General features: G+C 47.4%; 1 protein-coding gene across 3 annotated transcripts in view; it reads right to left on the reverse strand.

The window, feature by feature from the left end:
* SFSWAP (splicing factor SWAP) overlaps nt 1–26,869 on the reverse strand; it is a 69,933-nt gene that overhangs the window by 32,670 nt on the left and 10,394 nt on the right. For all 3 annotated transcript variants that reach the window (XM_077875199.1, XM_077875198.1, XM_077875200.1), the window contains exons 5-11: nt 23,554–23,779; nt 22,485–22,591; nt 21,935–22,067; nt 6,842–7,079; nt 5,615–5,746; nt 4,737–4,830; nt 3,469–3,637 (exon numbers count right to left, since the gene is read on the reverse strand). In XM_077875199.1, coding sequence (XP_077731325.1) covers nt 3,469–3,637; nt 4,737–4,830; nt 5,615–5,746; nt 6,842–7,079; nt 21,935–22,067; nt 22,485–22,591; nt 23,554–23,779 — 1,099 coding nt within the window. The remainder of the gene's footprint in view (nt 1–3,468; nt 3,638–4,736; nt 4,831–5,614; nt 5,747–6,841; nt 7,080–21,934; nt 22,068–22,484; nt 22,592–23,553; nt 23,780–26,869) is intronic.

The raw sequence follows: 26,869 nt of genomic DNA on the forward strand, positions 1-26,869 counted from the left end.
GATTTTAAAACTGTATTTACTTTCTTCCTTTGTTAGGGATCTTCCTGTGTCCTGGGTCTACTAATTTTCTGCTGCACTGTCTTTTTTCATCAGCCAGTGAGCTCTTCCTACAGTGTGGACACTCCCCCTCCTCCTGCATGTGAGCAATCACCAACATTTTGACATTCGTCATTTAATTTCATTCAGATTCTGCCCCCGTCAGACCTCCTACTCTTTCCTTAGGATTTATGGCTTCAATTCTTACAAAAAAAATTACCTTTATTTTCTTCTATCTTTGTGGTCTTTTTATTTTATTTTATTTTTAAAGATTTTATTTTATTCATGAGAGACAGAGAGAGGGAGAAGCAGGCTCCATGCAGGGAGCCCGACAGGACTCAATCCCGGGACTCCAGGATCACGCCCTGGGCCAAAGGCAGGCGCTAAATCGTTGAGCCACCCAGGGATCCCCACTTTGTGGGCTTTTAAAAAAAGATTTTATTTATCTGAGAGAGAGAGAGAGAGATTGAGCGCGCACCAGTGATCGTGAGCAGTGGGAGGAGCAGAGGGGAGGACAAGCAGACCACGCACTCAGCACAGAGCCCCATGTGGGGCTCAATCCCAGGACCCTGAGATCACAACCCGAGCTGAAATCGAGCTGGATGTTGAACTGACTGAGACCAGGCGACCCTTCATGTTTCTTTTTACATTTAAATACATAACCTGTCTGGAACTATTGTTGTCGGGTGTGAGGTAGAAGTCGAATTTATTTGTCCTCCATAAGGGAGGGCCAGTTACTGTTGCCCTGGAGAAGCTTCACCACTCACGCTGTGGACACACTGGCGCCTGCTGGATGTCCGCTGCTAGAGAGACGGGTGGTTTGTCTGCTCCTGCCAGGGGTGGTGCCCAAAGACTGCTGCTAAGCCTGGGGCTCCAGGCTGCCTTGTGTTCCCAAGGGGCTTTGGTGGCACGGGCTCCTCTTTCTCTCAGGAACAACCTCGACCCGACACAGTCCTGCCTGCCGCCTGTGTCCCAGGATGTCGCTGAGCAGTGCATGCTAAGTTCTTCCAGACCTAACATCTGTCATGCTACCTCTTCCTGACATAGTTTTATCAATTTATACTTTCCCAATTTTTTCAGTTATTTTCAAATTCATACAAATTTAAGGTTATGTGTATTGTTCTCGTGGACTTGGAAAATCTGATTTTCCTCACCCATTGTATGCTATATATTTCCCTGTGCTTCTTTCTGGATCCAGGCTGCACAACAGAATGTGCCATAGGCCTCTTCCTACATCCCTGCTGGTTCCTGCTTTGACATGCGCTGTTCACCCTCTCCTGTGTTCCTCAGACTCATTTTACACATAAACATACAAAGCTAGGTAAGTTTTTGTTTGTTTTCACTGCATTTGATAATTTTTACGTGAAATATTCTCACTAGGAGTGTCAGGCCAGCCCAATCAGGTAAGTGTGTGACTCTTGACCTCAGGGTTGAGTTCGAACCTCATGTTGCATGTACAGCTTACTTAAAAATAAAATAGAGGAGGAGGAGAAATACTCATTAATCTCACTTTTTCTAATTATTTTGGAATGTTGATGCATCGTAAATGTCTGTGCCCAGAGCATCCAGAGTACTTTTCATTCAGAATTTCAGAAACACCTTAATTATCTATTACTATAGATAGCTACTTTATGCTACAAATGTGGGTCTGATTTGCCAATCTGCCTTTTCTCCAGCTGGGGGACAACCTGCCCATTTTTCTCCCTGGATGCTTCCCCGTCACCTCTATCTCCTCCCCTGGAAATCTGAGAGCAATCTTCAACTTGTCTCCTCATCTGGTGTGATTTTCAGGCTTTCGCTGTATTTGACCATCTGGAGACTGTTCCTAGGCAACCTGTGTACATGTTAGACTATCAGCTGCAGGTCCTGGCACTCAGTCACGCTGCTTCCCAGGCACCCATGTGCTTGGAGGTTCAACTCCGGACTGTCCCAGGTGTGGCAATTGTCCAGAACCACGGGCCGGATCAGGCAAGATGGCATGCTGCTGCCAAATCTCAGGCTCTGAGCGGAGCAGGAGGGAAGGTGGCTGTGTTGTCTCAGTTGCCGTTGTTGCCAGATGATTGTGGCAGTGTGGTGGCGGCCCTGGCTGAAGGGCAGCAACCCACATGCTGCCCTCTGGGTGCTCCCGCTGCTCTGGACTCCCACCTGTCCCTCTGTTGCTGTTTGGGGGTCACTACCACTGAGTCCCAAAGTGTCCTTCTCTTCCCTACAACTGAAATTCCAGGTGAGCTGCTTGTTCTTCTCTAACACAGATTGTAAGTACCTCCCTTACATCTGCAGCAACTGATTTTATTCTCTATTTATGATGTTCCTTTATTTCATTGAGAGTCTGCAAGTGTCCAGGAAGGGCGAGAGTTTCATAGGTGCGCTTAGGTAAGTTCTGGAATGGGAGGCTCAAAGATTCTTTTGTGGTCTTCTGATCTGAAGAGTTTCCCAAGTCAGTCATCCATGGGGCTGGTCTGGTTACTCCACATCACCACCCTACAAAGCAAGGCCCCTCGATGGAAAGCACCGGCACTTCTGCAGTCGCTACCTCCTCCTATCCCGTACTTGTTTGCCTCTGCCTCCCTTCTCCTACAGCTCTATGTGCTCCCATCAGTCCCAGCAACAACTCTAGGTGGTCCTCTGTGGGGTGTCCTCACAAAGTCACCAGCTGGATACAGTCACTTCTCTGATCTGGCACCTGAAGAGGACCAAAGACCCTGAGCCCCACGACCTGGTCCTGGCTGCCTTCCAGGGTGTTCCCTGCAGGCCCCCACCCCCCTACTACTCTGACCACACTTCCTGTGTGAGCCTGCATGCAGCTCCGGCCGCGTGGGCTCTGCCTGGGATCGCAGCCCTGTCTTGGGGTGTCTGGGACACTCTCAATACCACCGCGCACCCCTCCTCTCCATAGTTTCTCATCCCCACCATGTGGGACTCGCTGCAGCTTCATATGTATGACCCAAACTGACTTCCCCACTAATGTGCCCCATGCCAGCTCCCCTACCCCTACCACCGTTTTTTTTTTACTGTATTGGCTCTTTCTGTGTATACCTGTCCTAACAGATGAAAAACCCCTTCAGAGAACATAAAAGGTGACAAAGTGGAGGCAGCAGAGCACAGCCTGGTCAAGGGCCTCAGGACACAGAAAGACAACTATCTCACTGGTGACTCTGCACATGACTGTGGCTTCAGGCACCCCAGGAGGTATGAAACATCCTGTGCAATGCGTTGAACGTTTCCATTAAACTTGGTAGAACAGACCATGAAACAAAGGTATACGACGAGCTCATATCCAAATGGCCCCAAATTCCAAATTAGGAAAGTATCATGAGGGAAGCTTTATCACAGCAACCTCACAGAAGTGGTAACTCCACTTCCTGTGGTTAGGGGCGCCCTCCTCCATGACCTGACATAACATCTGTGAGGATGAGATGGGCAATGGCGTACCTTTGACCAGCTTCCCATCTGCGACAGTCTTACTGGATGACGCCTCCTTCTTCCCTGTGGGGCCGCCTCTTCCTGCGTCAGATGAATCTTCACACGCACCTTCCTCCCCACCGTCACTTGGCTTTTCGGGAGCAGATTCTGCAGGAGCCTCTTCTGGTGCTGACACAGCCTAGAGATTAAACGTGACTATCAATGGCTCTGTTAGAAACTGCATGGGGTCTGTCACAGACAGACTTCACTTTGAAACTCAGGCTTGCCACCTTCTGATATAAGACAACAGAGAGGAGCACAAGGAGGTTTCCCCTCTGGAAGGACAGAATGCTTCTAAAGGCTCTAACACCGTCTTGGGGACCAACCACTCACTGTCTTTTCTTTGGAGACAGATGCCTGAGAATCCTTTCAGAATATCAGATCATGCCCATCGCCTGCACATGAATCATTTTTATTTAGTCTGAGCAATTACAGATAACAATCTGAAGAAAGCCACTGATAAGCAAGGCCTACAACATCTACCAGAATAGGTTTGAACAAAATGTCAGGCCCCTGAAGGGAGTGGAGCAGGAGAAAGTATTACAAGGACAGGAGGAGCAGCATCCAGCAGGTGTTAAGAGTCCCACATGGTAGCGCTGCATGGCGGCGGTCTGCCCCCAGGATAAAAGCCACACCATGGACAGCGCTGTGCGGTGCCAGTGTTAGTTGTGAGCACACACACTTCTATTTTATGTACAGATGTATATCTTAATGCAAAAGAAGTATGGTACATGGCCTCCACTAAAAGCTGTTAAAAATTAGCCAACCAGGGATGCCTGGGTGGCTCAGTGGATGAGCATCTGCCTTCGGCTCAGGTTGTGATCCTGGCATCCTGGGATTGAGTCTCTTATCGGGCTCCTCGCAGGGATTCTGCTTCTGCTTCTCCTTCCGCCTATGTCTCTGCCTCTGTGTCTCCCATGAATAAATAAATAATTTAAAGACAAAAATAATAGCCCCGAAACATCAAATGCTTAAAGAGATAGGATTCTTTGTTTAGAACATGCTGATCATCAATGAATTATGAATAGGGATAAAATTTTCAATAAACCCCAAAACCAGGCTTCAACTCTGAGAGGTGCGAAAAGTTATAGAGAGCGTCTGCTGGGCACATCCCTCCAAGACATAGTAGAACCAATGAACTGTTTGCTATGTCCTGAGAATAAGTACAAACTATTCTTACACCTATACACCAGCCAATACTGAGGATCCTGGTCTCCCAGATCCCTGCAGACAGATACCTGTGCACTCTCACCCCCTTCCTTCTGGAGGAAGAACTGCTTCTTGAACTCATAGTAGGCATTATACTGGTGCCAGGGCTGCAGGAACTCGAACCTAGGAGCAGAGATGAGGACGAATCATTAACGCAGACACGCATGTGCCAAGAGTAGCAACCAGGGCTACTACTGACAGCTTGCTGCAAGCAGACACCGTACACACACTCTCCAATGACAGACTCAAGCCCGTTACCACAAGAGCTGTGTGCGCAGTAGGATGGCTGGATCCTACCCACTCCTTGGGCAAGGGAGACTGAAGCATGGGGAGGTTAAACCGTTTGTTGGTGGTCACAGGGATCCATGCAACTGCTGGATGGCTTATACCTGATGCATGGAGCGCTGATTACATGGCAGACTTTTCTCCCCTTGCTTCTTTGTTTTGTGTTTGTTTATGAACATGTATCTATTTTTTTAAACTATTTTTCTATCTGACATATATATCATATAGATTTAAGTTTTTATTTTCAGCTCATTTGGTGAACATACAGTGTCATCTTAGTTTCAGGAGTACAGTGTAATGATTGAACACTTCCACATACCACCAAGTGCTCGTCACAACAGGTGCACGCCTTCATCCCCATCACCTGCTTCACCCGTCCCCACCCCCGCAAATGGCAGATTCTTGAAAAGCATGAACCCAAGCCTTGTTTTAGATAGCTTCATCATTCTTACTTCAACGAAACAAAACCAACAAAAACACACCACACAACTGTAAGCAATTCATCATATAAGCTGTGCTGACATAAACAGGGAGTAAAAATGATAAAGAACTACGTAGCTAGACTACAAACAAGCTTAGTACAATGCATATGCGTACCCACACACCCACATTCTGTTCTCACCTTTGGTCATTTTTGGCGCGAACGCTGGTCTCAAACTTAAGGCCATTCCGAGCCACGTATTCTGCGAGCTTGTCAATCACAGGCTGAATGTCGGGGGGCGGGGGGATGATGGCCGCCACGGGAGCAAGTGCACTGCAGAGAAGGGCTTAATCACACTCACAGGCAGGGACCTCCTGAGACTACCAGCAGGTGCACCAGTGGAGCACGCTACAAGAGGGCTCTGGGTGTCCCAGGCCACCCCAACACGCATGCGCGCACACATACACGCACACACATGCAAGGAGGCTCTGAGCATGTCTTCAACTACAAACAGCTCATCAAAGTCAGTTCCTTGAACAAGCCAAAATATCATTGCCAACAGTGAAAATGGGGTTTCATGGAAAATGAGACTTAAAACCGTGGAAACAGGTTTATTTTCCCCCTAATGTTTCCCTCCAGTTATAAGCCAATTCTTAGAAGCAACCAAGAATAAGTTACTTGTTGATTTTTTTTCACGTTAAAACAGAGAACGTGGGCAGTGCAGCTCAACATCCTCACCTCATGTCCCCTTTCTCAGCACGGTCAGAAGGTGGGTCACCATGCAGAACACCCATGTGTTCTGTCAGATATCAACCACAGGCACCCAGAGCCCCTAACAAAGTGCTGACAACATACCTACACCACAGACCTCTGGATGCTGGGGCCCAACCCTGCCCCACTGTGGTTTTTGTTTGACATTCAGCTGGTCTGGTGGCCAGTCCCCATCTGCCCATGGCTTCTGGGAGTCAATTCTATGGACTTTATAAAATTCTACGTTTCCTACAAGTAACTGCAGCTTCATTTCACCCTGATTTTACCCAGTAGTGCCCAACTGAGACATCAGCACGTCAGAAAGCCCAGATGTAGGGGGGTCAGGCAGCATGGGGTGCTAAGGATGCAGGGGTTATATGGGGGTTGTGGGGCACTAAGGACATGGGGATTATGGGGGGTGCAGGACGGTAAGATGTGGGGGTTATGGGTGGTAGTGGGGTGCTGAGGATGCAGGAGTTGGGGGTGACATGGGGGTGCTGACTGGGAATTAATTTTCTAAGTGTTCATGTCATGACAATTTCAGTTGCACCATCAACTCTGTAACTTGGGTATCTGGATACTTAAACCCTCAGGAAACAGAGACCCTCCACGAAACGCAAACTGAAGACCCTGAATGAGAGTAGAGAAGTGCCAGGCAATGGGAAGAAGTGAGCGTACCTTGTGGTGATGGTGGAGGTCACCCCACTACTCGTCTCTGCTGTGGTTGGCGGCGGTGGGGGTGTGGTCCCAGGGGGCGGTGGGGCAGTGGCCGTCACCCCAGCAGAGCTAGGCACAGCCACACCAGCAGGCAGGGTGCTGTAGTAAGTGGCCACGTCGACCCCCGGTGGGGGGGGTGCCAGGCAGTAGGTGCCATCTGGCAGCATGTAGTAGCTGTAATACATGGCAGCCACGGTCGCTGTGGAAAGACACGTGCAATGTCACTTCTGTGCATCTGCAACTACACTGTGTTCTATATTTCTGATACAAGAAAGGCTGCCCACCAGACACGTGATGTGGAGGAGCCAGGCAATGTTGGGACACCCCTGGGGACAATAGCAGTAAACATGCAGACAGGAGAAAAGTCTTCTCCAGCAGCAGCTGGCCACCGTGCTGATGAGCACGCATGCAGCTATAGTGCTCTGCTCCTTTCCCAGTTATCTTCTGGGCGCTGCACTTCCTTTGGGTGACACTTCCCTTGTGTGCGTGCATCTGTAACCAGCATCCTGGCCCTGCAATGCGTGGCAGTGTATTTACCACATCCTCACGGACACAGGCCATTGGGTGGCTTTGCCGTCACAGACAGCAATGTACAATAGCTTCCTGTGTAGTTTGGGCCCCTGCAAGTATCTGCAGGGCAGCAGCCCACTGTTTCAATAATTAAAAGTCCTATAAGCTTATTTGTTTTTCTTTTTTTTGGAAAAATTCAAAACCAGCTAAATCATGGGAGAACCAATGATCCAATTAAGAATTGTGGATATGCAAATGGTTCTGACTACATTGAGATTTAATTTCCTTTTTGTTGGAGAACGAAAAAAATCTTTCCAATTAATGAATTTTATTTTGATTTTCAATTAGTTAACTTTAAAACAAGAACATTAAAAAAAATAAATAAAAAAAATAAAACAAGAATATTTAGCAAGAGCAGATGCTTCACCCTGACCCTGGCTCCCAATAATGTGTGCTACACTGGCAAACAGCAGTGGGACAGCAGTATGAGCAGCGAGGCCCCAGCCTTACCACCTGAGGGTGGAACCAGGGACCAGTGAAGTGGCTGCAGGCCCACCCACAGCTGCTAACAGCTCGCTCCTTGTTACCTGCATGTGTGAACTCCCAGCTTGTTCTCTCTCAATGTCACATACCAGCCATGGCTACATATTCACAATGGCATCCTGAGAGTTTATGGTAAGACACAAGGTCCCCACAGAGTTCTCAATCACATTGCTGCAGGAGGGCGGGGACCACCTGAAACCGCTGGCTGGAGGCAGAGGCTGAGGCAGTGGGGATGGCAGGGAAGGTATGTTCGCTCTATAGCATGTAGCACGCAGCGTTAGTCGGATGGACAGATGGATGCACCGGTTCCAATGGAAGCTTTTCCTCACCAAGCGAGGCGTTCACACACAGCCTATGTCTGTGACGTACAGCATCCTCCTTGTAGGAATGGAACTGCAGTTCCCATGTACCCGCCTTTAAGCAATCAGGCTACCAGAGTCCTTCTTCTCAGTCCCTAGGCAGAGCCACCCCACAGATAGGGAGACGATGTGGCCTCGGTGAGAACAGAGCATAACCCTGACCTGCCTTGGAGAACAACCTGTATGTAGTCCAGCGTCTCTGGGAGAGGGGGTGGGACTCCTGTTACTGCCTAGCCCAGGGTGTCACATCTCGTGGAAGGACACTCCACTCCTGTCAGTCCAGATAGTCAGTCTGATATCAAGCCAGAATACACTTTAAATCACAGTCACAACCAGTGAGTCACGTGAACTCACAAGAACAAAACAGCTTAGAGGTTTTGACTAACAGTGTATGTCAGGCAATTGCAATATAACGCATTCTTCATGTAACAGAATAAATGGTTTTCAAAACCAAGCATTGTCCCTTTGAATATATTCATACGCAGATTAACCATCAGTTCATAGGACTTTCCTGAAGTGACCATCATGCTAAATCAAAACAGTGTTAAAGACAGCACTCCTGGCAAGATGGCAGATTATCTCAGGAATCCACCCTCAGAATACTGGCTGAGGGGCACTGGCTAAGACAGAGCAGAAACTCTGAGTGCTGAGCTTACAAAAACAGAAGGCTTTGTTGCCAGGTATGAAAATAAGACTGCACACCTGAACCTAAATGCACCCCAGACCTAGGCTGCCCCAGGACCACAGTAGGAGGTTGCACGCAGTGGGAGACCCTGACCTGGCATCCCCAGCAGGCCTGCACAGGCAGCCCACTCCACCCTCTCAGACAGACATGCAGCGAGCTTCTAGCAGAGTCTTCATCACACTCCACAAAGGCAAACAGGAAATTTCACAATTTCCATTTATCTAAAAAACAATGCTGACAGCCACCCAATGTCACTGTCTAGTGAGATGTGAGGAGGCTCAATGGCCAGCAGACTTGTTGCTATGGAATGCAATGGGTTACTCTGGGGCCCGGGTGTGACAGTGACGGTGAACCACAGCCCGTCACCCATGCCTCGCCTTTCCCAGAGCCTCTGGGCTTCACTCCCACTCTGGGTCACCTTGCTCCCTCACTTTTGACGCCAGCACATCCACAGTATCTTCTATATGCTGTGTCCTCCCCCTCCCCCTCCAGCTCCCTACGTTTGACTGCCAGTACCTCCCCCACCTAAGGTCTGTCCATTCTAGGGGCCCCTGCTTGCACAGGGCACTTCCCTGCAAACAGCAGTGCCACGGCACTGCTAGCATCTGAGGTTTCCAGTGTATGGCCGGCAGTTGCCCAGCATTAGTAAGTGAAGCCAGCTGCCAGCAAGGCCTGTGAGCCTTCCCAAATACCCTTGTGCTAAGATATGCGGGCTCACTGACTCATCACTCTTATTATAGAGTGAATGCACTTGAAGCCACAGACCCTTTAAAATGACCATCAGAGTGCAGTCACTCAGAGATTCCCACGAACACCAGGTTTTGTGCTTCCTTAAGCTCATCATCACATTTTCATGACAGGGTGCAAAGTCCCAAAGGGCTCCTCCCACTCTCTTTACCACTGGGCTTCCGTGACATAACACACCTTACTAGGGTTGCTGTACTCCGGATTTTAGGTTGAATTTTTGAAAGATGAGTGGGTTTTACAAGAAAGTTGAATGCCAATGGCGTTACTGGCATCATGAGCACCACAAATACCTACTCCAGATGAATCCAAGAAGGAAGTTCCAATAGGCACCTATGTTTTTGTAAGGGCAAATGTAGCTGTTATGAAAAAAATCAAGCTGCTTCAGAGTGTAAAGCACATCCGAGTGCACCTCCTTCTCAGTTCTGCACCTGCTCAGAAACATACAGAGCGACGTAACACAAGGTCAGATAAACATGCCTAATTACCGTCCAAACCCCTTCTATTCAACTGGCTTTCCACAAAAATCAGAGCCAATTTGCTGATATTTCATGCAATCTTAATCTCATATAAATTTAACTCCAAGAAGGGAATCCTGGTGCTTAAAGGGTTCTTGTAGATCGGGGGGCTGGTGAGCAATCCCTTCTGTGTAAAGAGCCAGTTTGGAGAAGACAAATATGTGTCTGTATTAAGAACGAAAATGCAGGGGGATCCCTGGGTGGCGCAGCGGTTTAGCGCCTGCCTTTGGCCCAGGGCGCGATCCTGGAGACCCGGGATCGAATCCCACGTCGGGCTCCCGGTGCATGGAGCCTGCTTCTCCCTCTGCCTATGTCTCTGCCTCTCTCTCTCTGTGTGACTATCATAAATAAATTAAAAAAAAAAAAAAAAAAAGAAAGAAAGAAAATGCCTTTAGCAAATGCTGTGGAGCAAACAATTTATCTTAAAAAATCGATCTATTTTATTCATACAAGATGTCACAACGAGGGAATGTGACCAATGGAGCGTCTGTGAGCGGCAGCCATGAATGAGACAGCTGCCAGGCCTGCATGTTGCTGCCCTACCTGTCCAAGCCCAGGTGAGCACCTGGCCTCTGGGCTGCCTCCACCGGACTAGCAAATGGCCTCCCCATGCACCTGAGGGACCTTCCGTCAGCTTAATGGCTTTAAGTCCTCTCTGTGCTTGAGGATTCCAGAAGTCCTATCTCTAGCTGAGTTGAACTTATCCACAATGAACTGACCATTCCACACCCCCACTGGGCCATCTCCTAAACGATTCACATGGGCTCGGGCCAGATCAGGATCCCTGCCTCCTCCTCACACACCTGCTGGCTCAGGAGGTGGCTGTGCCATGCCTCCTTCTGGTGGGTCAGCTGCACTGTACACTCCCTCCCAGACCCCTGCTCTAAGGCTCCAGGAGCCCTGCCTGGACCAGACAGAGCTGCTCCTGCCTGGAACCCTCTTATCTCTCCCCACCCAGGGCCCAAGCCAAGTTCCCTGCCTCCTGTCCCACTGCTCCTGTGTCCCATTCTCCTCAGGCCCCTGGCTTGGAGGGCCTCCCTGACTATGTCCATGATGGAAGAAGCCTTGTCCCAGCATGGCACAAGCACAATGCCAATCTGCTAGTGACTATGAGTTACATGCACAAGGATAAGAAGTGGAATGGTGGAAGGCTTCTCTGCAGCAGCAAGGGCCACCATGTCCTAGTGGCCCAAACCTTCCAAAGCCCAGGGACAGTATTCAGTGCACAACTGTAGGCCTGTTCAAACTACCTACCATATGCAAGAGCAGAATGAGGGCATTGTCAAACATTCTAGAACTAAAATATTTGTGTGGATTTGAGACCTGCACCGTATAGCCCAGGGGCTATGTCAAGTAGGCGGGGAGGCTGGGGCTATAGATGCAGATCTGTATTGATAGTATGTGGGAACATTTCCTAAGAATGCAAACAACAACATATTTAAGACCTGGATTTTACCAAAACTGGTCTTTGCTATAACTTTAAAGCCCGTAGGGCTTCTATAAAACAAACAAACAAACAAACAAACAAACAAACAAACAAACGAAATGAGGACATTCATATTCAAGTAAAGTCTCTCACCAACTCTGGGATAGAGCAGGGGCTTGCAGGTGTTTCCAAAAAGAGCCAGACGGTAAGTATGTTACTACTCTTTGTGGGGGCATGATATAGATACTCAGAGAATAAGAAAAAACTAATTCCCACACATTTTTTAATGAATTTTGGATGAAATTTCAAATATAATAAAAATATCTGAGTGGGTTTTTGGGAGGAGATGAATACAAGTATATGAATGGCAAGAATGGAACTCTTCATGAAGAATGCAGTGTGTCCCTCCCCCCCCCACTCCATGCACTGCCCACCTGGCAGCTTCTGGTCACCCACCTAGCTATGCCAGCCCCTCCTCTCCACAAACTGGAATGTTTCTGTTTTCCAAAAGTCAAACTTTTCTGAAGGGCTGTTTAGAGATGCTCTTACAACCTCAATGCTTAATAACTTCAAAACTATTTTCAAGCCTATGAAAAAGTCACAGGAGTAACACCGGTCCTCACTCCCCACCATTATGTGGGCTTTCCTGTATTCCCTTCCCTTCTGTGACCATATGATGAGAGATTTCTGACATGGGTGGATTCCATGGAGTGGATGGTATGCATATTCCCGAACACTGGGGTGGGCGGGCCTGATTTCCCTGTAAACGCCCCACTCTTCACCACCACAGCAGGACCACAGCCAGAGAGCCCTTCCCGGGTAGTCACCTGCTGACAGACCAGTGGAATAAGTCACTTTCGTGGTGATTTCACTATATAACATAAGACTCTGTAAGACTATCCCTTCTGCTGAAAATAAACCTTAAAAAAGGTTTTCATCAGCATCTAAAGATTCAGATCCTGGTCAGTATCAATCTCACAGGCAGCCTAGTTGACTGGAGACTTTTTTCTGCTCACACTTAAAAAAGCTATGCTCTCTTCACACTGAGGACCTTTACTCCAGGAGAAGTCAAACACTAGGCCCCAAGAACATAATTCAACAGTGATTTCTAATATTATTGAGGTTTGTATTCCTCTCATTCACTCGATGACTGCTCACCCCAGTCCCAAGACTTCCAGCTTTGCCTCATGGACTTGGACCATCTGTGCGAGTTCCTGAAGGGCCCCTCTGACCACTGTGTTTCAGGCAGGGTGCTGATCTGCTGGCTCTCCAGAATATAGAATCTCATGTCCTGGGGAAACCACAGTCAAGCCAACAATCCCTACTATGCTAAGTTCACAGTTGTGTTTTTACACCCAGTCACCCCCACCCCCTGCCCACCTCCCCTACAGTTGTGTTTTTAAAGCAAAAAAAATTTTTTTAGTACAATTGACACACAACATAAATTAATTTCAGGTGTAAAAAATTTTTTTAAAAATTAATTTCAGGTGTACAACATAATGATTTGGGTGCCTGGGTGGCTCAGTTAGTTAAACATCTGCCTTTGGCTCAGGTCATGATTCTGGCATCCTGGGATGGAGCCCTGCTCAGTGAGGAATCTGCATTTCCCCCTCTGTCCCTCCCGCTGCTTGTGTTCTCTCTCAAATACATAAATCTTTAAAAAAAAAAAAAAAAAACAGTGATTCAAAGTTGACAGTTTTTAAGTAAAAGAGTATTAATGCCCTGCCCATCTCCCCAAATACTTGAAAGCATTTATTATTTGGATCATCTCACAATGTATCTGAATATGTCCAAACTCATTACTTTTTACCACAAAGCTCCTCCCAGTCACCTTTTAATTACTCCCTATGACCTCCAGACAACCCAGTGTTAAAAAAAAAAAAAAAAAATCTCCCACAAAAGAAGCCTTGTCTCAGTCACCAAAGTAGACTAGGAAAATCTGAACAGCTTCTGCAGTGATGCAGAATGTCATCTGTAAAGCTGGGAAACTGCCCAAACCAATCAGCTGGCTAAAGTCCAGCGTTTATTTTTTTATTTTTAAAAGATTTTATTTCGTTATTCATGAGAGACACACACACAGAGAGAGAGAGAGAGAGAGAGAGAGAGAGAGGTAGAGACACAGGAAGAGGGAGAAGCAGGCCCATGCAGGGACTCCAGGATCATGCCCTGGGCCAAAGGCAGGCTCTAAACCGCTGAGCCACCCAGGTATCCCACTAGCCCACTGTTTAAAAGCAATTGCTCTCTTTCTGGCAAATAAAACCTTCTTTTAGAAGGCCTGTCTCTACCCATTACTTAAAGTCTTTATCAGTGACTCATGTAAAAAGTTTCAAGTTTTTAGTACTGTATTAGGTTCGAAGGCCTGTTACATAAACACAGGTTCTAGGATCTCCAAGGCAGCAGGAACAGGGATAAGGAGGAAGCAGCCAGAGCAAAGGATTGGGAGATGACCAGGAAAGGGCGCAGAGCCATGCAGGCCCCCACGGTCAGGCAAGGCAGCCACGACCGCAGTCTGGATGGAAACGGAATGCAAGCAACCTTGAATTTTGGGAGCCACAGATGAACCGAGTGAGACAGTTCTATCAAGCACAAAGAAAAGGAAAGAAAGCCACCACTGAGACAGAAGGGGCCGAGCTATGCTGTGTGGTGACTGCACTTGATGCCTGTCTCTGTGCAGTCCGGAAGAGCCCAGGGAGGGTCTGACATGTTTATACAGGAGGGAACAACACATTTCATGACATAAACGTTCTGGGAAATTCAAGTTTCGGTGTTCGTGCAGCCTGGCCACACCCCCTTGGGACCACCTGTCCAAGACACCTGTCCAGCTGCAATGGCAGAGGCGTTGACAGGTCATCGGGACCTTCCAGCAAGTCTGCAGAGCTCGCTGCAGCCCTGAGAGAACAGAGGCCCCCAAACCACACTTTTATGGAACCAACACACTTTAAACTGCAGCGGACAAATGTGACTAAGAAAGCAGTGACACGGAAGATGGACAGACACACTCCAAACACCAAGGAGAACCAGGGCACAACAAAACAGAAAATGGTACAGAAGAAAAAAATGAAACAAAAGGACACTGATATCTTTTAAGCAGAGAAGCTCACAACTAGAAGAGAACTGGCAACGAGAGGCACATGAGGAAAGTTTCCCAGAATGAGAACTGAACTTCTGAAAGGGTGCAGGACATGCCCCAGGATGACTGGGAAATGCCCCAGGTCACCAGGCATCCTGCCTGAATGTGGGGGCGGGGAAAGTGAAGTGGCCCCTTCCTCTTCACAGCAAGCGCCAAGTCCAGAACTCAACCTGGCATGCGACCGCCTAACAGTACCGTTCACCTGGGTGCTTGCCCACATGGGGGAGCTCAGTGAACAGCACCTAACAGCAATGAGCGAAAGCCAAGCAGCCCCACACAACTGGTTGTGGGCAGCAGCCGGCCGAGCCAGGCTTTTTTGCACAGGAGAGACCAGGCTGGACAGCAGTTTACAAACACCTCAGAGAAAGATTTACCCCTTTCCGCACAGTGGGGAAGGCAGGCACTTCCCAGCACACAAGGATGCATGAGTAGAAGCCTCACAACACAGGTCCACGAGAGTGGAGCAGAGGCACTCTGGTATAGCCCTCACCTCCAGGATGGAGGCCAGCTAGCTGGGGGGGGGGGGGGGGGGGGGGCGTGGGATAGACCCAACATCAGTATCACTCACACTCTTACAACAGACATACTAATTCCTAAAAATCAGGAGTTACTGGCGGCATCTTATGAGTTTTTTAATTTCCTCCAGTTTCAGTTAATGGTGTCTAGGATAAAAACAGAGCTTTAAAAAATAATCATCTCAACATCTTTAACATTCTAATCTATAGAACTGAATTCCTGAAGTATGGAAGAAACTTTTATCTGAAGATCAGCAATTACCTTTCTTTGATTTTTGATTATAGGTTCTTCTGCTGAATTCAAGTAAAATTTAAAAAGCTGACTTCTGCTTTACACAAATATTTCCATCTGTACACCCAACCTTCTACTCCCTATTCTGCATAAACACTACCTCGTACCCCTGGCCTGGAGTTTCCTGCTCTCCACTGCCTCCTCAATCATGTCAGTGATTCCCACTGAGTCAGGGATGCTCACCCAGTGCTAAAAATGTCTGTTTCTAGGTGGTGCAATCTTGGGTAATATTTTACTTTCTTCCTTCTACTTCACTTACAATAAAGACATTTTTAAAAAACGGTTTAGAAGGTAAGCAAAGCACTTGAAGGTCATGATTTTGCAGAAAAAAAGGAATGCCATGACAACAGCAGCAAAAATCACATTTTAAAAAACATCAGAGCAGAAGCCAGAAAATATCCAGTCTAGCCACACGACACAATTTGATTTCACTTCAGCTATTTATAGAATAAAACATTTTTAAAAACTGGGTTGGCGTTTTATTTTTAAAAAACTGCATGCTCTACCAGTGGGCAGTATTTCAGTATTATGGTTTCCTGCATAATTAACTGCATTTATGACCCTCTTCGGCAAAGATTTAGAGCCAAACAGCAGGAGACAACCAAGCAACAAAAAATCACCGTCAGGCTAATAAAAGGAAGAAACTGTTAGTTTTACACATCTACATTTAAGGAGATTTTAGAAAAAATTCTTTCAAACTAAACACATGCTTTTCTTCTGAGGCTGCCTATCCAGGAAAATCTCTCATCAGAAAGAATCACAAAGAATGGCCATGTGCATCCTGAGGTAATTCTTAACCACTCGCTAATAAAAAGAGCTGGAAAAGCTTGGTGACCCCAGTGGGTGCCAGGCTCTCTTGGGGAAGAGCTGGGATGGGGGTAGCTAACAGATGGTCTTGAAACCATGTGTTCACATCACAACCCTCCAAGAGCCGCTTCAGAATACTTGAGCAGTATCAGAAGCATCGCATCGATTGCACTTTTTCTGGAAAGAGTTAGTCACCCACATACGTGGTCCAAGCGGCGCAGACAGGCAGGTGATGGAGTGGCCCCCCTGCCACAGAGTCCCATTCCTGCAGGCTCTCTCACGTGACCAGGCGGAGACATATCCCTCCACATCCGAACCCAACATGAAGGTCTCCACTGACACCTGCCCCTCTGCAACTGGTCCCGCCTTGTGCGGACGGACAGCTGTCCCCACTGTCCCCTCCGTCCTCTCTCCTAAGGGCACAAGGGGATCTCAGTCTCCCACCAGCACTAGAAATCTCCCTTGTGATGAGTATTCCTGTAGCTCCTTCCATACGTGTTTGCAGATTACAGTAGGAAATCCTGGGCCATAGGCACGTGCATACTGAGTTCTGACAGCCACACACGCTCCCACCAGCAGGAAGGGCATGCCTCTCAGCCTTCTCCCTCTCTGCCTGTGACACAGCTGAAAACCACATAGCACGGTAGGTTCCACCTGTGCTTTCCTTTAACCTCTGTAATTATCAAGGAATTAAAACTAAACATGAATAACATTTTCAACAATCCAGAAACCTTGATTTTATCCCAAGATTTAAAATCCTCAAGTGTGGGGCACATGGGTGGCTCAGTGGTTGAGTGCCTGCCTTTGGCTCAGGCCGTGATCCTGGTGTCCTGGGATTAAGTCCTGCGTCGGGCTCCCCGAGGGAGCCTGCTCCTCCCTCTGCCTATCTCTCCGTGTCTCTCGTGAATAAATAAATTTAAGATATTTTTAAAAAATTAAAAAAATAAAAATTTAAAAATAATATTCTCAAGTGTTCTTGGTGCCAGCCAGGGTGGGCCTCTCGACTGTGACACAGTCTTGTGTACCCTCACACGTGTGCTGCGACACTGGCCTGCACTCTCCAGGAATCAGGCTGTAAGGCCAGCAAATAAAAAGCCATTCGGGTGAGCAGTGAAGGGAAACCTTTGAAAAAAACTGCATGGCCATTTGTACCTTTCTGAATTATTCACAGTGTAGAGCTTGTGTTTCTGCTGGGGTTCCCCCACACCACCATTTGACTATAAAAGCTGTTGGTGTGTTAGGCATTTCTTCTGCTTGATAAAAATTTTTTTTCTATTAACAGAATATAATGTTGTCTGTGAGCTTAAAGGAGATAGTTCTTCACCAGTTAAAGTCTCCTTCCTTTGCTGAGTGCTGCCCCACCCAGCACCGCTGCCTGGAAGCCACAGTCCTGCAGGGTAAAAGGCGAGGCTCTACCAGGGCCTGAGATCCATGGCTCTTTCCTGGAGTCTCCATTCCTTGCTACTTTGCCATGTTTCCTTTCCTACCCACTTCCAAACGTGCCTTTGCCTCAGGGCTCTCATTCACATTCCCTCCAAAGATGCTCCTGGTTTTCCTGCTGGGCGCCAGCAGTGAGGCTCCTCTTCAGCAGGATGGGCCTGTTTGCTCTTACAGCAGATCTCTTCTCTGAAATGTTTTTTTCCAATTAAACTTCTGTAATCACATATTTAATTAAATTTTATGCAAATGGACAAAAGGTCAACGGCTTACAAGACTGTGTGGAACAGGGAGGGGAAGTGGGTGTGAGAGTCATGAAGTCACAGACTGCAACCCAACGTCTGCTCTGGAGCGTCAGCACTCTACTGACTGCACAGCACCCAGAGCAGAGAGGCAGCTTTGCACGATGCACAGGATGGGTAAAGACACGTTATGCGACTAGTCAACAGCACACATTGTGTTTAAGTTACGAGATGTTTCAGATCTGTTCTTACCAGGGATTTTGCTTAAACCACCAACTAAACTAGTCAGGCCCTGGGATGTCTTCTAAGATTTCACTTACTACCTGTTACCGCTGATTTCCCTTTACTGTGCCTTCTTTTCAAACTTTTCACATCCTTGCTGCTTTTTCTTAGGTAACCACAGAATGTACCCACAGATGAAATCAAACGTCTCTGAAAACGCGAAGACAGGGGCTCTGCTCTATTTGTGCCAGGCACTATTCTTTTTTTTTTTTTTTTTATTGGAGTACAATTTGCCAACATTTAGCATAACACCCAGTGCTCATTCTGCCAAGTGCCCCCCTCAGTGCCCATCACCCAGTCGCCCCAACCCCCCACCCACCTCCCCTTCCACTACCCCTTGTTCATTTCCCAGAGTTAGGTGTCTCTCATGTTTTGTCACCCTCATTGATACTTTCACTTTTTCTCTCTTTTCCCTTTATTCCCTTTCACTATTTTTTTTTTTAAAGATTTTATTTATTTATTCATAAGAGACACAGAGAGAGAGGCAGAGACACAGGCAGAGGGAGAAGCAGGCTCCATGCAGGGAGCCCGATGTGGGACTCAATCCCGGGTCTCCAGGATCAGGCCCTGGACCGAAGGCGGCGCTAAACCGCTGAGCCACCCAGGCTGCCCCCCTTTCACTAATTTTTATATTCCCCAAATGAATGAGACCATATAATGTTTGTCCTTCTCTGATTGACTTATTTCACTCAGCATAATACCCTCCAGTTCCACCCACGTTGAAGCAAATGGTGGATATTTGTTGTTTCTGATGGCTGAGTAATATTCCACTGTATATACAGACCACATCTTCTTTATCCATTCATCTTTCGATGGACACCGAGGCTCCTTCCACAGTTTGGCTATTGTGGACACTGTTGCTATAAACATCAGGGTGCAGGTGTCCCGCGTTTCACTGCATCTGTATCTTTGGGGTAAATCCCCAGCAGTGCAATTGCTGGGTCGTAGGGCAGGTCTATTTTTAACTCTTTGAGGAACCTCCACACAGTTTTCCAGAGTGGCTGCACCAGTTCACATTCCTACCAACAGTGTAAGAGGGTTCCCTTTTCTCCGCATCCTCTCCAACATTTGTGGTTCCCTGCCTTGTTAATTTTCCCCATTCTCACTGGTGTGAGGTGGTATCTCATTGTGGTTTTGATTTGTATTTCCCTGATGGTCAGTGATGCAGAGCATTTTCTCATGCGCTTGTTGGGCCAGGCACTATTCTGATCTGGATTCAAAGTTCAAGCTCGGGGTTCTTCCTAGAAACCGGATCAGTATGTGTCTAACCATCCAGGCCTCCCACTCCATGAGCCCTGGATACGTGGCTGCTGCAGTGACCCCAGGGCTGGTGCTCTCAGGGGGACATTCACTCCTCATTAGGCATGGCCCCTCTTCCCCTGCACAGCCAAGCTTCAGAGGGTCTGCGCTCAGGCGTCCATTTCCATACCCTGTTTCCTTCTTGCCCCACTGCAGTCCAGCCTCTGTCTTCCCCACGTCCGTGAAACAGCGCTCACTTCTGGTAACGAGGTATCTATGTGAAATCTGGACACCTCACAGCCCCCTTCCCTAGCCTCTAGGCAGCACTGAGCACTGCTGAGCAGTCTCCACAGAAAAACTATGTGACACCCCTCTACCTCACTGCCCTCACGCCCATGCCCCCTTCCACATGCACAGCAGAGGCTGGATGCAGGGGGATGCCTACAAGCAGCACTGACTTTGTCATGTGCTTTCTTTGACTGCCTTATATTTTTACAAAATACAAATAATTCATTGCTGACACTTGTAAATTGAGATATTTCACCTAAACATTTTACATGTTTTGCTTCTCTGCAAAATCTGCAATCTGGTCCCTGCCTCTGGCACAGTAGCAATCCATGAGTATGCAGCCATGGGTTCTGTCAGCATGGATTCTTTTGTCTCTGTTGGGTTAGACAGTTCAGCTGTGAGGCTGTGACACCAAGCACACTTGCCTATCACTCTTGCACTATGTGGGGTACCAGAGAGCTGTCAAAACAACAGCATGTGGAGGAGAAGTTGTCACTAACTGGCACCCCCTGACGGAGCACTTCTGGGGGCAGGTGGGCAGGGGTCCAGGTAGAAGTCAAACCTGGTGCACCTGATGTCTGTCCATGGAGGGACTGGTGTAAATGGGGCTCTGGACACCGCAGAGAGCCTGAGTCACAGAGCAGGTACGTACCTCCCTCCCACCCAGTGCTGTGGGGGCTGGGACACGCCTCATTGCTGCTGCCCTGGAGTTTAAAGGTATGTGCACCCATGATAAACGGAGCGAATGATTGGGTAATGGTCACCCTGCCCCTGAATTTCCTCTCCTCTCCCGTGCAAGACAGTAATAGCTTCACGGATCTATTGGATGCACACGGACAAGGTGCTAAACATGCAAAAATTCAATGACAGGTCTAAAACAGGAAAACAAGGACGCTCAGGGACATCCCACTCAGCAAACTTCCACTGCTCCCTCACGACTCCCAATTCACCTGTGCAGCTGAGCATCCACACAGCACACCCTGTCTGAGCACTTCAAACCCCAAGTCTGTTAAGAGGCTTTTTCAGGATATGCACATTAAGTTCACTAAAGTAGCTGACTTTTAAAGTCTGCAAATGTGACTTCAGCACATCAGAGTCATGTGCTGCTGCATGCTGCACTGGGAGAGAGGTGGGGGAGTCATGGCACCATTTCTGACAGACACTCCCATAATGAGCAGCCTACGTCCTAAAAGAATTAATTTCGGGCTGATTTTCTGCCTTCTGACAGTGACGACTTTATGGGTGGATCATCTGATCGGGTCTGCAGGTGAAGGACAACAGACAAATCCCTGCAGGCATCCTAGAGGCTGTTCTCCTGCTCAGTGTTTAACTTCTAAGTAATTTGAAAAAGACTGGACAACGAGACTGAGATCAAATACTTTCAAATGATTACTTGACTAGAACCTCAAGATTTACCTTCTGTCCATAATCTTTCAGTGATTAAAAATACAAAAGGCTAGCAATCAACCAGAAAAGGCAAGAAGTGTAATCAGTTGTGATTCCACGGTGCATGTCACATGCTAGCTTGAGCTGTGGCCTTTGCGGGAAAGCAACCATGACAGCACCCCAAGCCAACCAAAGTCTGCTCTCCTTGTGCTTCTTAACAGAACTTGACTCTGGTTAGGGCTGCAACATGGCCAATTCCAGTCCCCAGTGCAGGCCAGGTGGACCACACAACACCATCCTTTCTGTGAGGGTTATAGGGAGGCACCAGGCATAGCTTCTTGGGTGGGGGGAAGGGGGAGTCCTTCGAAGAAGGGCAAAGTCATGAGCACAGTCTGCTTTCTGCCTTTGCCCTTCTTTATCCTTCCTGGAAGGCACAGCTGGTGTTGGAGACAGAGCAGCCATTTGTCAACATTAGGTAACAAGCTAAAGGATGAGGCCACACGCCGAAGATGACTAAACACGAAGACCTGAGGGATCGAGTCCCCCCAGCACCTCTAGCAGACCCGCACTGCATGTATACCCATCACGCTGCCCGGCTGGCTGAGCTCTACAGCTGGTTGCAGGCCAGGAGACGCACAGAGAGGTACTCACAGTCCGTGGCGTACTCCACCTGGGAGGGTTGCGCAGTGCCGTCTGCTGTGGCAGGGGTAGGAGCGGGGCTGTCAGCCTGGGCTTTACGGACCAGCATGGCCAGGGGGTGATCTGGGTCCACCACCTTCAAAGGCTGCAGACAGAGAGTATCATGATCACACCATTCCCGTTCTCTGAGTCACAGAGAATGCTTGTGGCCAAGAAGGCTCAACTCAACCACAGAACATGGTATATCAGGGCACGGTGGACATGCTCCAGGAAACCCTTGGCACACACACACAAAAGGCCTGCACTACTGTGCTGTACTCCACTCCCAGAGGAAGTGAGTGAATAGATAGATGGCTTCCATCTTCCTAGTAACCACTCAGGAAAGGAAGGAAGGCTGGGCAGGACTAAACTGTCACCAATAAAAGTGTCAGTCACCAAGTCAACAACGAAAATGCACAACAGATGTCAGTGATAAGATACAAAAGAATGGCTGCTTAAAGATTTCCCAAAACTAGATTAGCAGAAGTTTTGTTACAGCATAAAAAACACAGAGAATCAAAACCTTCATCAGCTCCTCCAGGCGATTACACTTCTTGGAAGCAAAAAGAGACGGGTGCAGGTAACTTCCATCTTCTTCATCATCATCATCATCAGAGCTGACCCCCGACTCTGGAAAGCAAAAGCGTGTTTCAAGATTCTGGTGTGGGGGAGAGAGAGGGCACAAATACATGATGTAAATACTGAGAAGCAGACAAAGGCAGGGCTGCAGATTACCACTTGGTGGTTATCTGCCCCAAAGGCACCTCTGGAAAACAGCTCCCGGGCACAGTGGCCCAAGGCGCTCAGCAGAAAGCAGGGGCCACAAAAACGCGCGTGCCCTCCACCCGACCAGCACACCCTTCTGGCACCCCTAGTCTGGAACCACTGTGTTTTAACTGTTTAGAAAAAGGGCAAAAGTCCTGACTGATGAAAGGTAGACAATGAGAACAGATAGTTTAAAAAACGAACATATGGAGAAAATGAGATCTGTAAGCAAGATTTGTACAAATGATTTGAAAAATCAGGTTTCAGCTCAAAAGAAAAAAAATCAACAGCAGGTACTGCAAACTGTCGTCCCTGCACATTATTCAAAAACATTCACTGGCCTTTGTAGTAAGAATTCCAAATTTAGATATTTAATAAAAACAACCTGAATGTAGAAATGAATAAAAGAGGTAGAGAGAAATTAACTGTTCCATTTTTGTGCACATGTATTTAACCCTGGCCCTAAATCCACATGCATGGACCACTGCACCCATCCCACGGAGCAGGAGATTATTCTTTTCTCCAGGAAATGGTAAACAGCCAAAATGAGAGGAAAAATTTCTAAGCCAGAGGATTATGTTCTGATACCATCAATATTTAATTCCATTTCACTCTCTCTGGAAATATTAATTAAGAATCTGGTGTACTTTCCAGACTCACTCAGGAAGAGCTTTACCCATCCTCTGGGTGCACCAGCAGGGTTAATTAGCATGATGTAGTGATGGGGCTGCATGAGCATTCTGGAAGTCCTGCAGTGCAGGCTATCCCCTCCCCGAGGCTATCCTGCACAGGCCCTGCGTCCACACAGGACACACAGTCTCACATACTCTTTTTTTCTTCGTTTCTGTTTTCTGCCAGCACCGTATAGCGTCCTTCTTTCATGGCTTTCTGGATGAATTTGTAGTAGGGGTTGAGGTAGTGATCAAAACGTAGAAAGTCGAACTGAGAGTTTCGGGCCTGCTTGGCTTTCAGCATTATTTCAAACTGTGCTCCCTGTTTGCACACGAAATTGGCTGTGCGCTCAATGATAGCATGCATTTTGGCTGTTGGTGGCTATGAAAAAACACACACATTCACGTGATCAATTTTTCCTCTTTTCCACTGGCCACATGACTTAAAACACAGAAAAATATTCTGATTTTACTGTTGACTATATGAAATAGTCATTTCAAGGGGTGCCTGCCTGAATGGCTCAGTTGGTTAAGCAGTGGACTCTCGATTTTTGGCTCAGGTCATGATCTCAGGGGTCCTGGGATTGAGCCCTGCGTTGGGCCCCCCACACTGGGGAGTTATGTTTGTGTCTCTCCCTCTGCTCACCACCTACCTGGGCTTTCTCTTTCTCAAATAAGTGAGGAGAATCTTTAAAAAAGAGAGAAAGAGAGAGAAACATTTCAATTAGAATAGCCCAGTTTGAACAGACCTTGGGATAGCCCCTGGTTCCAAGACACTTGGGTCTATTTTTGGATTCTGCAGTATTTTATGGCAAGAAAATTCACAGACCAAGGCCGGGCACTGCAGCTTTGAGCAGAACCGACTTGAGGCAATCTTTTTTACACCAAGTCACTGTACCTCCATGTTAACACGAGTCCTTAACAAGGTTCTGTGATGTGGCTGGAGGCTGTGAACCCTCAGAAGCTGTATGCAAATTAGGTACATCTGCATTTTTCTAGGGAGGGGGTACATGTTCACCTAGTTTCTCAATGGTCTACACATCATTCCTCTTTCCTTCTTAGCTGGGACTAGTTTTCATAGCTTGGAAAATAGCCTTTTTGGACATCTGAGGAAAGCCACCTGCTCTCACCTGCTCCTCCCCCTAACTCACCTCCACACCAGGTGGGTGTGGTCTGGCCAGAACAGGGAGGGGCTTGCTCACAGGAACAGAGTGAATCATAGCACTGGCTCCAAGTGAGGTTACCACAGGAATCAGACCCTGCTGGTTTCCTGTCCATGCTGCTGCTTACTTCCACTACATGACATGCTTGGCACTTCCCACCCACAAATCGAGCCTGTCAGACCAGACACTGGAAGCCATGCTCCGAAAAATGCCTTTAGTAATAACGAAGTGATTAACACTTGGAAATTACAGGCAAATAAAGTGGGAAATTATTCATTAAAAATGGGTGGTTAAATATTCACAATGCTTTCTGTAATTCCAGAACCATATCCCTCATAAAATATAAACACCTTAATTCTCAAATTTAATTCCTGAATAAAGTCCTTCACACTAAAATACGATAAGTACATACAATTAAAGTTATTTACTGATTCCCCTCTCCCCGCTCCAAAAATTTACTGATCCCAAAATAAACTAGATTCTACATCAAAGGCCCACTGTGCCTGGAGTATGGATCCTGAGGCAGATTTTCAATGGCTCAGGCTAAGAGCAAGATTAATCTTTGAAACTGTGTTCAGGCACACATCAATCATTAACAGTGAATTCAGAATAGTGACCTTAAAAGGAAACTAAAATCACTCCATGACAGGCATTCTCTGCTGACCAAACTAACCTGCTGGTTTAAAATCTAAAAGGAGGCCTATTTATGATACAACATCAATGCTAAAAAGCAGCTCCAAAGCATTGGTTACCATGGAGAAACAGAACACGTGACGAGTATACTTCTGGACCTGCTCCCAGAGCAAGTGGATAACATACAAGCACCTGCTGTGGAAAGAGTGTTTGCTCTTAATCACACGACTTTTTTTTTTTTTTTTAAATCACACGACTTTTACATAGATTTTTTTCTATTTACTATCACGCTTATCCCCACTATAAAGTGACACTTCAAGGACATATACATATATACACATGTTAGAAAGACTGATGATAAGGGGGCAACGCTTGGCTTACTTACACAGGGAAACCTTGGTTTAAGAAAGTGACTGAGCCCAAGGCAGACTAATGCCTCCTCGGTCCTCCCAAATTACACTGACACAGCTCTAAAACCTGTGTAGATGCTGGGAAATGGGAGAATAGTGTAGGAGGTGAGAAAGCCCACTCCAATCTAAGGTCTCTTCAGAGCTCTGGAAAATGCTGGAGCTCAGACCCCAGAGGCGGGAGGGGGCAGGACAGGGTGGCGCAGGGTGAATGAGCGAGGAACAACTGGAGTAGGTGGGCCGGCCCTCTCCTCCACCATGATCAGGGGAGGAGAGATTAAATACCCACTTCACACACAGCCCAAAATAAATATCACATCAAGTCACAATTCAATAGTAAAGAAAGAAAAAAAAAAAAAAACAACAACAATAAACAACAGTAGGAAACAGGAAAATATTTTTAAAATCTTAGGGGTGGGAAGGGAGTTCCAAAACAAAATTCAAAATCCTGGTGCTACAATGGGATACAGTGATACACGTTGACTCCATAAATATGATCTGCATCCTGCAAGCAAAGAGATGTTAAAAGGCAAGGCGTCTAGAGAACAAGCATGCATGGCACACGCAGGACATGCTCATCACACAGGTGATGTCCTTCCGAGTCCCCAAAGAGGAGGCAAGAACTCCACAGGAATGCAGAAATAAGTAACATTTCTTTTTGCTTCCCACCTCCAAACCCTGGCAACAGAACCTCTTAATTATGATGAAAATAACACTCTAATCTGATTAACAATCAGTCAGGCCTAACTCTGTGGCTTAGAGCTCTGGAGCCAGGCCCGGGCTGGAGCTGCAGGCCTCACGTGCTTACCCTGGGCAACTACTCTGCCCTCTCTAAACCTCAAGGAGGGCACCTGCTCCTTTAGGTACTATGAGGACTAAGCGAGAACAGAAGCAGAGCACCGTGCACAGGGCCTGGTACACAGCACTCATTCAGCAAACCTGTGTGGTGTTACTAATCCAAGAGACAGAAATGTTGCCACGATGGCAATCACACACTGAATCTTTCCCTGCTTTTCCTTTGGTTCATCAAGTGTGTTCAATTGAGCATGTTTCCCTCAGAAAAACTTCTAATAGGGTCTATGGGGCAGCAGCACTTCCAGTCCCATGGCTGACCAGACAGGGTGCACCTGCGGTGGCTTGGGGGCCGAGTGACACTTCCTCCACCTTCCTAGTGGTACTCCAGGTATGCACCAGGTGTGAGGATGCCAATACAACATAACACAAACTGGCACAGAGCACAGGACACCCAGAAATGGGACACTCAGAAAT

Source organism: Canis aureus, chromosome 27 (genome assembly GCF_053574225.1).
Source record: "Canis aureus isolate CA01 chromosome 27, VMU_Caureus_v.1.0, whole genome shotgun sequence".
Lineage (NCBI taxonomy): Eukaryota > Metazoa > Chordata > Mammalia > Carnivora > Canidae > Canis > Canis aureus.